The following is an 11,937-nucleotide window of genomic DNA, read 5'->3' as shown; positions in this document are numbered from 1 at the left end:
ATCAAAATCAAGGGTTCAAATATTAGATTCTCAAATGGTTGTAAATCCATTAGTTGATTTAAATTTAATTTTTTAAAATGATTAAAAAATAAAAATATATATAAAATAAAAATAAATAAATAAAACTATAGTATTTTATTTAATTTTAAAAAAAAAAAATCCAAAGAATATTAATTAATTTTTAAAATTCTTTTTACAATCCTATTGCACCAACAACTACACCAAGGGCAAGAACAACTCCACGAACTATTTCTAATAAGCCACTAACTATTCCTGTGTTTTGATTTGATCCTTGGATATTTGAAGAACTATTTGAATTGTTAATACCATTTAAATTATTTTGGCTTTTATTTTTATTTGAGATTTTTCCTAATGAAGAAATTGAGTCTGATTATTATTAAAAAAAAAAAAAAAAAAAAAAAAAAAAAAAAAAAAAAAAAAAAAAAAATAAAATTAGTTAATTTTATTTTATTAATTTTTTTATTATTATTAATTTATTTGACCTACTGATTATTGTCATTTTTAATATTTTATAGTTTTTAAAGTTTTTAAATTTATTTTAATTATTGTTATTTTTTATTTTTTATTTTTTTTTATTTATAGCAGTAAATTTATCATATGTAATTTAATTGTTCAACAACCATTGTAAAATGAATTATACTTTAAGAATTTAAGATTTTAGTGAATTTAAAATATAGCCAATACTCCATTATTATATTTTTTGTTGGTTTATTAATAAATTATTATTTCCTTTTCAATTTTGTTTTAAAATATCTAGCCTCTTTTTTTTTTTTTTTTTTTTTCGGATTCGGTCTCAAAAAGGAATAAATAAAAAAGTTAACAATTTAAAATAAATTTTATGCAAATGGGGTTGTCGCAGGAAAAAAAAAAAAAAAAAAAAAAACAGAAAAAGGAAAAATAACTCCCTAAAAAAAAAAGAAATAACTTTGGTGTGTTAAAAATAAAAATATCTTACTGATTTATAAAACTGGTAATAACTAAATAGGGAAAATTCACTATTTTTTTTTTTTTTTTTATATTTAATATTTTGTAACTTTATAATTGACCAACCAAATTAACCAAACAGGACAATTTGCTATTTAATGAGGTAAATTATTTGGCAATATAAAATCTGGAGTAAACAATTCATTAATTTAAATAATTGAATTATTTGAATATTCATTTGGTACATCTGGTTGATTTCTATTTTTATATTTAGTCTCAAAAAAGGAATGTGAAAATAGAAATTATTTAATTAATTTTTTTTTTTTTTAGGAAAAAATTATTTATTAATTAAGTCATCACTTTATAATTTTTCAAAGAAGTGGAAATAGATCGTTATATCAATTAGTTAAAAAAATAAAATAAAATAAAATAAAAATATTAGATTATGGGTCTCTTTGTTTTAAATTCTTGAATTAAAAAAAAAAAAATAAAAAAATAAAAATAAATTATTTGGGAGATCTCCCAATTTAAAAAAAAAAAAAAAAAAAAAAAAAAAAAAAAAAAAAAAAAAAAAAAAAAAAAAAAAAAATTAATTTTCATTTCAAATTATGTAAACAACACACATATATACACAAAAACGAATAAAAACAAATAAATAAAAACATTTTTATAAATAATGCATCATAATAACCATCATCATGGACATCATGGTAGATATCAACATCACCATAATCAACATTTAAAGAGACCATTGAAAGGTGGTACAGAGGATGATGACATTTTAGAGATTACCCCAATTGGTAGTGGTAGTGAAGTAGGAAGATCATGTGTATTATTAAAATATAAAGGTAAAAAAGTGATGTTTGATTGTGGTGTTCATCCAGCTTATTCTGGTTTAGTTTCATTACCATTTTTTGATTCAATTGAATCTGATATACCTGATATTGATTTATTATTAGTTAGTCAGTAAGTAATAATTTATTTTATAAGAAATATATATATATATATATAAATATATTTATTTATTAATTATAATTAATTTTTATTTTAGTTTTCATTTAGATCATGCAGCAGCAGTACCATATTTTGTTGGTAAAACTAAATTTAAAGGAAGAGTATTTATGACACATCCAACTAAAGCAATTTATGGAATGTTATTATCAGATTATGTAAAAGTATCAAATATAACGAGAGATGATGATATGTTGTTTGATAAGAGTGATTTAGATCGTAGTTTAGAAAAGATTGAAAAGGTTAGATATAGACAAAAGGTAGAACATAATGGTATAAAGGTGACATGTTTTAATGCGGGACATGTGTTGGGTGCTGCAATGTTTATGATAGAGATAGCGGGTGTGAAGATACTTTACACTGGTGATTTTTCACGTCAAGAGGATAGACATTTAATGGGAGCAGAGACACCGCCTGTTAAAGTGGATGTATTGATCATCGAGTCGACATACGGTGTTCAAGTGCACGAACCACGTCTAGAGAGAGAGAAAAGGTTTACGTCATCAGTTCATCAAGTTGTGGAACGTAATGGGAAATGTTTGATACCAGTGTTTGCGTTGGGTAGGGCACAAGAATTGTTGTTGATCCTCGATGAATATTGGATTGCAAATCCACAATTGCATCATGTCCCCATCTACTATGCAAGTGCGTTGGCAAAGAAGTGTATGGGTGTCTATAGGACCTATATCAATATGATGAATGACCGTGTTAGAGCACAATTCGATGTATCGAATCCATTCGAATTCAAGCATATTAAGAATATCAAGGGTATTGAATCGTTCGATGATAGAGGTCCCTGTGTGTTTATGGCGTCACCTGGTATGCTTCAAAGTGGTCTCTCTAGACAATTGTTTGAACGTTGGTGCTCTGATAAACGTAATGGTATTGTGATTCCGGGTTATAGTGTTGAAGGTACCCTTGCCAAACATATCATGTCTGAACCTGCCGAAATCACACGTCTCGATAATGTTAATGTACCTTTGAATCTAACGGTTAGCTATGTTTCATTTAGTGCCCATTCAGATTTCTTACAAACCAGCGAATTCATTCAAGAGATTCAACCACCACATGTAGTATTGGTACATGGTGATGCGAATGAAATGTCACGTTTACGTCAATCATTAGTGGCTAAATTTAAAACAATCAATGTTTTAACACCAAAGAATGCAATGAGTGTAGCATTAGAGTTTAGACCTGAAAAAGTTGCAAAAACATTAGGTTCAATCATTACAAATCCACCAAAACAAAATGATATCATTCAAGGTATTTTAGTTACAAAAGATTTCACTCATCATATACTTTCAGCTTCAGATATTCATAATTATACAAATTTAAAAACAAACATAATCAAACAAAAACTCACTTTACCTTTTGCTCAAACTTATCATATTTTAATTTCAACTTTAGAACAAATTTATGAACAAATTATAGAATCAACGGAATCAACTGGTGGTGGTGGTAATGAAAAACCAACAATTACAATTTATAATGAAATTAAATTAATTTATAATATTGGTGTTTCAATTATATTAGAATGGAATTCAAATACTGTTAATGATATGATTTGTGATTCGATCATTGCTTTAATCTCACAAATTGAATTAAATCCATTAAGTATTAAAGTTAGAAATCCAAATTTTAATAATATTGATGAAAAAGAAGAAATTACTAAAGATGATATTGAAAAAGAAAAAGAAAAAGAAAAAGAACAACAAGATGGTGACGATGATGATGATGATGAAATTCAAATAAAAGTTGTTAGTAGAAAATCTAGAAAACTTTCAAATAAATTAAATACAATTACAGAAGTAAAATTATTATTGGAACAACAATATGGTAATTTTAAAGTAGATGAAAATGATCCATTAATTTTACATTTTAATTTAGATAATCAAAAAGCAATCATTCATTTAGAAACTTTAACAGTTGAATCTTTAGATCAAATTTTAAAACAAAAAATTGAAAATTCAATTAAAAGAATCATTTTATCAGTTTCTCCAATTGGAAATAATTTAAATCAAATTAATAATCAAGATAATGAAAATAATATTAAAATGGAAACTGATTTTAAATAAAAAATTTTTAAAATAATAATAATAATAATAATAATAATAATAATTAATTTTTTTTTTTTTTTTTTTTTTAATTAATTGTATCCATTTTGAAGAAAAAAAAATATCGGTTGTTCAAGAAATGTTTGAAGAACAGTCAGTCGTCTGAAAAAAAAAAAAAAAAAAAAAAAAAAAAAAAAAAAAAATTAAAAAAAAAAGTTTGATTTTGATTTTTTTTTTAATAAAACTTTAATTAATTTAGTTTTATTAAAAAAAAAAAAAAAACGACTTTTTATTTTTAATTCATATTTTAATATATTTTTTTTTTTTTTATCAAATACCACCAATAAAAAAAGGTAAAAGAATATAAAAATAGATATACATAAAATCTTCACTTTTTTCATTAATAAAATAAATAAATAAACTCTCAAAAATAATATATAAAATAAATCAAATGTTATAAAAAAAAAAATAAAAAAAAAAAAAAAATTGAAAATAAAAATAAAAAAAAAACAACAATGATTTAAAAAAATACAATAACTTGTAGTATCATTGCACAATACTCTTTTTTTTTATATTTTTTTTTTTTTGTTATACTTGTTTAAAAAAAAAAATAAAAAATATAAATTAAAAAAAAAAAAAATAAATAAATATAATTGTGATGTATATGTATTATATAGTGGGGGAGGGGGTACAGTGTACGTGTGTGTGTAAAAAATTCTTAAATATTACAAAATTTTTCATTTTTTTAAACTCAAAGGCAATTTACACCTGTGTTAATGTGTGTTTTCCAATAACAACAGTGGAATTTAAATTAAAAACACATACAAATTTTTTTTTTTTATTTATCTTAACGTATATAAATGTACTATAGAAGAGAAAAAAAAAAAAAAAATGATCAAAAAAATAAAAAAAATCATACCAACATACACACATTTAATTTATTTATTTATTTATTTATTTATTTATTTTAATTTTTTTTTTTTTGTATTTTAAAAAAAAAAAAAAATTAAAAATAAAAAAAAATAAAAAAATATTAAAAAAAAACAAAACAAATTCTATTTATATTGTAATATTAATAATTACTAATTTAAATTATTTTATTTTCCTTAAAAAAAAAAAAAAAAAATACAAATTAATAGAAGCAATAATATTCATATAATATTTATATGAATTAAATTAGTAATATTAATAATAACAATAGAAATAAATAATAATAATAATAATAATAATAACAATAAGATAATAATATTTAATCAAAAGATAAATTAATATAACATATATACATATTGTATATAGATAGATAGATAGATAGATATATATCTATATATATATCTATATATACAATAAAAATGGGTAAAATGAAGAAAGCACCAACATCTTTAAAGAACTCAATTTCAAAAAATACATTGAAAAAGATACAACATAAATTAATGTTGATGTTTGGTATGGATTATAGATCATTAGCATTATTTCGTGTTACTATGGCATTATGTGTGATTGGAGATGTTATTGAACGTTCAACCGATCTTAGAGTGATGTATTCAGAATATGGTATGATGCCACGTCATTTAATTGTTAGCCGATTCAGTAGTAACTATTTTGCACCAATTCATTTAATCAATACATCGGTGGTGTTTCAAGCATTCCTATTCGCTTTACATATAGTATTTGCATTATGTATGATGGTTGGATACCGTACAAAACTATTCTCAATTCTAACTTGGTTCATGACCATTTCATTACAAGCTTACGTTGGTATAGTTGGTCATGGCGGTGATGTTTTCTTTCGTATGATGTTATTTTTAAATATTTTCATACCAACTGCTAATTACTTTGCATTTGATACCGCTACTTTCTTTAATGATCCACCTTCAAGACGTCCAAGTTTATCAAATAATAATAATAATAATAATAATAATAATAATATTGCTATTGGTGGTAATAATAATAATATTGCTGCTATTAATTTATCAGATCCTGATCCATCATTACCATTACCACAACAAAATGATCAACAACACCAACAACAATTACAAAATGATCAAATTCAACAATTACAAATTCAACAACCACCATTATCACCATTACAAATTCAACAACAACAAGAAAGTCAATCATTATTACATTCAAATGGCGGTGGTAGTGATGAAACTGGTATTGAAATTAATATAATTAATTCAGAAGAAAAGAATAATCATCAATCAATGAAAGATCCTGATAGTTATCGTTTCCTTTCATTTGGTACTTTTGCTATACTTTTACAAATGGGTTTAATGTATTGTACTTCCTATTTTCATAAAACTGGTGTTGAATGGAAAAATGGTGAAGCAACTTTCTATGCAATTACACTTGACTATTTCGCAACTGATTTCGCAAAATTCCTATTACATTTCCGTACTCCATTAAGGTAAATTCTTTTTTTTTTTTTTTTTTTTTATATTTATATAAATAGTTTATTAATTTTATAATTGAAAAATATATTAATTATTTTTATTTTATTTTTAAAAAAAAAAAGATTATTAACAATTGCAGTTGCAAAATGGGAATTAATTGGAATTTTCTTTTTAATTTCACCATTTTATTCAGATTGGTGTAGATTATTTGGAGCATTTGGATTTATTGCAATGCATGCTGGATTTGTAATGTGTTTACGTTTGGGTTTATTCTTTTTCGTTACAGCTGGTGCTCAATTAATTAATATACCAACACTAGCATGGGAAATATTCTTTAAATGGACTGATAAAAAGATATTAAAAGGTCAACGTGCTACAAGAGTTTATTATAATACAACTAGCCCATTTAGTCAAAGAATAGCATTAGCATTGAAAACATTTTTCATTATACCCGGTCATGCAATTTTCTCACCATTAGAACAAATGATTAATCAAGAAGATTCAATTAATGTTTCACCAATAACTCCAACAACAACAGCAACAAATTCAACAACCATCACTACAAATGGTATTGCAACTAATAATACTGTTGCTTATTCATTAAGTGGATCATCATCATCATCAAATGATCATTCAGACAATGATGATGGTGATGATGAAAATGATGATTTTGATAGATCCCATGGTCGTCGTAGAGGTGGTAATTTACATCAAAAGAACAGTGGTAATCAAAATCATAATATTAATATGTTACATCATAATAATCAACAACAACAACAACAACAACAACAACAACAACAATTGAATTTATTTGGTAAAAAAGATTTAGTTGGTGATGATTGGTTAGTTACAATTGATGCAAATGGTATTAGAAAGAGAAATATTTATGCATTGAATTTTATTTTAAGTAAATCTATATTATTATTACCATTATCAATGGCATGTAGTTATATACCAAATGGAGTTTGTAATGTTTTCTCAAATATTTGTCAAGTTATTCATAGTCGTTCACAACAGAAACAAATTATGTCTGGTGGAAAGAGAACACCATATCAAAAGAGAAGATATCCAGCATCACCAACATCACGTATCTATGGAATAGTAAATAACATTTGGATGTTATTCATTTGTTACTTTTTATTAGCATACAATTTGAATGTATTTAAAATTAATCTTGGTTATGACTATTCTTGGAATCAATTCGCTTACATTTTCAGATTGGACCAAGGTTGGAACATGTTTAGTCCTGCACCTCCAAAAACCCATTGGTGGCATGTAATCCATGGTGAATTGGATGATGGTACAAAGGTTGAATTATTCAAGGATGAAGGTATGTTCAAATTTGAAATTAATACCGTTGTAAACTTTGAAAAACCTGATCCATTCTATAAATCTTATGGAAATCATAGATGGTTTAAATATTATGAAAATGGTTACAATCAAGGTAATAGTGATGCTCTTAGACTTGAACATGGTAAATACATTTGTAGAGAATTTAATACAAGACATTTTGGTGATGAAATGCTTTATAAATTTTCAGTTTATTTCGTTTATGAATTCCAAAATTTAGATGGTACCGTTGGTGAAAAATCTCATTCTTCTTTATGGAATCATGTTTGTTATAATAAAGAAGATCCATAAATAATCAAAATAAAAACTAAAAACTAAAAATAAAATTAAAAATAAAATAAAATAAAAATTCATTAAAAATATCAATCCCAGGATTTTCCTTTATTTTTGTTTATATTTTATTTAAAATCCTTCAAAAATAATAATTATTTATATTAATTTTTTTTTTTTTTTTTTTTTATTTATTATTTACATTTAAATTCCCCATACCCAACACTGCTATTTTGTGTAATCTTAAATCTGATGTAATCCACTGTGCAAATTCTCTGGTGAGTACAAGCTCTAATATCCTTTGTGACTAATTTTAAGTTTTAATTAAAAAAAACAAATAATAAAAAAATACAAATAAATAAAGATAAACAAGTAATTTTGTTTATTTTTTATTTTTTTAAAAAAAACTAATATTTATATTACACTAATTTTATAATTAACTATTTATTTTTGTTTTTTTTTTTTTTTTTTTTTTTTTTTTAATAATCTGTACGAACAACAGCTGCAGCACCTAAGCCAGTACCAATACACATAGAGATTACACCATATTTACCTTTACGACGATGTAATTCTCTTGAAATGGTAGCCATTTGACGGGCACCAGTAGCACCTAATGGATGACCTAAAGCGATACCAGAGCCATTTGGATTAACTTTGTTCATATCCAAACCCAAAACCTTACAACTGTAAAATGCTTGAGAAGCAAAAGCTTCATTGATTTCAAAAACGTCGATATCTTTAGTGGTGAGACCAGCTTGTTTTAAGGCGGCTGGAATTGCAACGGCTGGACCAATACCCATAATGGATGGTTCGACACCGACAGCAGCAAAAGCTACGAAAACCAATTCAACCTTGAGACCCAATCTTTCGGCGGTACTTCTTTTCATAACTAAACAAGCGGCGGCACCATCACTCATTTGACTAGAGTTACCAGCGGTGGTTGTACCACCCTCTTTGAAAGCTGGTTTTAATTTGGCCAAATCTGCAACGGTGGTTTTCTCACGGATACCTTCGTCTTTATCGACGACGATGGTTTTGCCATCCTCGGTCTTTACGGTGACTGGAACGATTTCATCGTCAAATTTACCTGCTTTTTGGGCGGCACCTGCCTTCTTGTGTGAATTTACAGAGAATTCATCTTGGTCTTTTCTGGTGACACCAAAACGCTCTGCGACATTTTCAGAGGTTTGACCCATAGTGTTGTAACAACCACTAATGATTGGATCCTCTTGGGCAACCTCGTTGAAACCACCATCCCATGCCATTGGATTTAAACTCATTGATTCTACACCGCCTGCTAAACCAATGTCATAGAAACCTGCTTTGACTGCTGCTGCACAATTGGCAATTGCTTGTAAACCTGATGAACATTGTCTGTTGACTGTATAACATGGTACTTCCTTTGGTAAACCTGCTAATAATGTGGCAACTCTAACTTCGGTTGCACCTTGTGATGATCTTGGTAATACTGCTCCCATAACAACATCTCCAATTAATTTTGGATCTAATTTGGTAACTTTGATAATATGTTTAATAACTGGTGCTAATAAATCATCTGGTGCTGTCTCTTTGAATGCTCCTCTTTTAGCTTTACAAATTGCTGTACGAAATGGTGCAACAATTACAATATCATCTCCTGATTTAACTATAGTTTTTTTTTTTTTTTTTTTTTTGAAAATAATAAAAAATAATAATAAATTATATTAATAATTTAAATAATAAAAAAAAAAAAAATTTATAATTATATTTACCTGATCCAGAAGTTGGATTTGATTCTAAAATTGGTCCAGTGCTTAAGTGACGAGAAATAGTTTCAATTCTTGAATTGAATGACATTTTATTAGTTATGGGGTGTAATATTATATATAAATATGAAAAATAAAAAAAAAAATGAAAAAAATTAAATTAATTTTTTTAAATTTAAAAAAAAAAAAAAACAAAAAAAAATAAATAAAAAAAATAAATAAAAAATAAATTTTTTTTTTTTTTTTTTTTCTAAATTTCGCTGCGATCCATTAAGCCAAAAAAAGAAAGTTTTGTTATCATGATAAAGAGGTTTTTTTTATTTTAATTGTTCAATAGTAAACTTTAAAAACATATAATTAAGTTTTTTTTTTTTTTTTTTTTTTTTTTTTTTTGTGTCAAAAAGACAAAGATTTATTTTAATTGAGTGGTAATTGTTTGGAGTAAATAAATTTTCCATCCCAATAATATAAAAAAACTTTTTAATTGGCTTATGGTTATTTTTATTAATTTTTTTTTATTTTTTTTTTTTTATTTTAATAATTATGTAACAAATAATAAAAGAATAAAAAATAAATATGTTGAAAAAAAAAAAAAAAAAAAAAAAAAATTTATAAAAAAAATAGGATATTTACTAAATTTATTTGAACAATTTGTTTTATTTTAAAATTCTACAACAAACCAAACGTCACTATAAAAATTTAACGAACTTCTTTTTGAATTTTTTTTTATTTTTTTTTTTTTTTTTTAAAATTTTTTATTTTTTTTTATTTTTTTTTTATTTTTTTTCTTTTTTTTATATTTTTTTTTCTATCGATACATACATAATTTGACTTTATAGATAATCTTTTTTTTATTTTTATTTTTTTTTAATTTTAAAAACTATTTAAACACATCACATTTTATTTTTAATTAAATTAATTAAGGAGGGATTTTGTTTTTTTTATTATTATTATTATTCTATCTTTTTATTTTCCAAGAATAATTTTTAAAATTATTTCTATTTTAAGTTATCTTGATTTATTATATAATTATTTTATATTCATCGTAAATAATATCTCACTCTATTATTTAAATTTGTATCTTCTATATTACAAATTTAAATTTATTGGTAAAGAGATACAATTGATATCGTAAAAAAAAAAAAAAAAAAAATAAATAAAAAACACCTTCACACACAGATTTTTTTTTTTTATTTTTCATTGGTTAACTTTTTTTTTTTTTTTTTCTAAAAAAAAAAAAAAAGACAATTATAATAGCCATTTATAATAAATAAAAATTTAGAGATTTTTATTTTATTTATTTTAATTTTTATCAAAAAAAAAAAAAGTAATAAAAAAAAAAAAAACATTTGATCATCAAACATACCTTAAATTGGTGCATATTTTTATTAATTTTTTTTTTAATTAAATTAAAATTTTTTTAAAAAAAAAAAAAAAAAAAAAAATTTTAGCAGGTTCAAAAAAATTCAAATTATTTTCATTTTGTCATGGATTGGAATCAACAAACAAACCAATATCAACAACCTCAACAACCACAAGGAGGATATAATCCTTATAATAATAATAATAATAATAACAACAACATGAACCAACAAAGATTTGGTGGTGGTGGTGGTGGTAACCAAGGTTATAATAGCAACCAAGGCTATAATAATAATAATAATAATAATAGTAATAATATGAATAATATGGGGGGTGGCATGGGCAATATGGGTATGAATAATAATAATATGGGTGGTAATATGGGTATGAATAATAATAATAATAATATGAACAATATGAACAATATGAACAATATGAATAATATGAATAATATGAATAATAATATGGGTGGTGGTGGTGGTGGAAATATGGGAAACCAAAATTTCAATAACACTATGAATATGAATAATAATATGAATAATAATAATAATATGAATAATAATAATATCAATAATAACATGAATAATAATATGAATAATAATAACAATATGAATAATATGGGTGGTGGTAGCAGTGGTGGTGGTAATCAAAATTTCAATAAATATCAAAACTATAATTATAACCAATATGACCCAAGAATGAACCAACAAAATAACAACAACAATAATAATAATATCAATAACAATAGCAATAATAATAATAATAATACATTGGTTAATAGGACATCACCAAATCAACAATCTTCAG

The 11,937-nt window shown here is 24.0% G+C and overlaps 5 protein-coding genes across 5 annotated transcripts in view; 3 read left to right on the top strand and 2 right to left on the bottom strand.

Moving 5' to 3' along the window:
- Nucleotides 1-193: 193 nt before the first annotated feature.
- On the bottom strand, nucleotides 194-520 carry DDB_G0274343 (hypothetical protein; the record flags this gene model as incomplete). Its single annotated transcript, XM_638835.1, has 2 exons — nucleotides 194-387; nucleotides 508-520. 2 exons carry the CDS (start codon nucleotides 518-520, stop codon nucleotides 194-196), a joined length of 207 nt encoding a protein of 68 aa, XP_643927.1.
- Nucleotides 521-1,621: 1,101 nt separating this feature from the next.
- Nucleotides 1,622-4,031, top strand: cpsf3 (beta-lactamase domain-containing protein; the record flags this gene model as incomplete). Its single annotated transcript, XM_638834.1, has 2 exons — nucleotides 1,622-1,911; nucleotides 1,997-4,031. The coding sequence occupies 2 exons, from the start codon at nucleotides 1,622-1,624 to the stop codon at nucleotides 4,029-4,031; spliced, it is 2,325 nt and encodes a 774-aa protein (XP_643926.1).
- Nucleotides 4,032-5,359: 1,328 nt separating this feature from the next.
- Nucleotides 5,360-8,044, top strand: DDB_G0274341 (hypothetical protein; the record flags this gene model as incomplete). The annotated part of the gene is made up of 2 exons (XM_638833.1): nucleotides 5,360-6,417; nucleotides 6,526-8,044. The coding sequence occupies 2 exons, from the start codon at nucleotides 5,360-5,362 to the stop codon at nucleotides 8,042-8,044; spliced, it is 2,577 nt and encodes an 858-aa protein (XP_643925.1).
- A 458-nt stretch (nucleotides 8,045-8,502) lies between these two features.
- DDB_G0274339 (acetyl-CoA C-acyltransferase) lies at nucleotides 8,503-9,859 on the bottom strand (the record flags this gene model as incomplete). The annotated part of the gene is made up of 2 exons (XM_638832.1): nucleotides 8,503-9,668; nucleotides 9,775-9,859. 2 exons carry the CDS (start codon nucleotides 9,857-9,859, stop codon nucleotides 8,503-8,505), a joined length of 1,251 nt encoding a protein of 416 aa, XP_643924.1.
- A 1,396-nt stretch (nucleotides 9,860-11,255) lies between these two features.
- The window catches only part of DG1124 (calcium-binding EF-hand domain-containing protein), a gene marked incomplete at both ends in the record, with an annotated part of 3,959 nt that continues 3,277 nt past the window's right edge, over nucleotides 11,256-11,937 (top strand). Inside the window, one exon of the mRNA XM_638831.1 lies at nucleotides 11,256-11,937. This exon is cut by the window's right edge and continues 1,261 nt beyond it. Within this exon, the coding sequence (XP_643923.1) occupies nucleotides 11,256-11,937 (682 nt within the window).

This window comes from Dictyostelium discoideum (assembly GCF_000004695.1).
Source record: "Dictyostelium discoideum AX4 chromosome 2 chromosome, whole genome shotgun sequence".
NCBI classification, from domain to species: domain Eukaryota; phylum Evosea; class Eumycetozoa; order Dictyosteliales; family Dictyosteliaceae; genus Dictyostelium; species Dictyostelium discoideum.
This window is presented reverse-complemented; position numbering and strand designations above follow the sequence as displayed.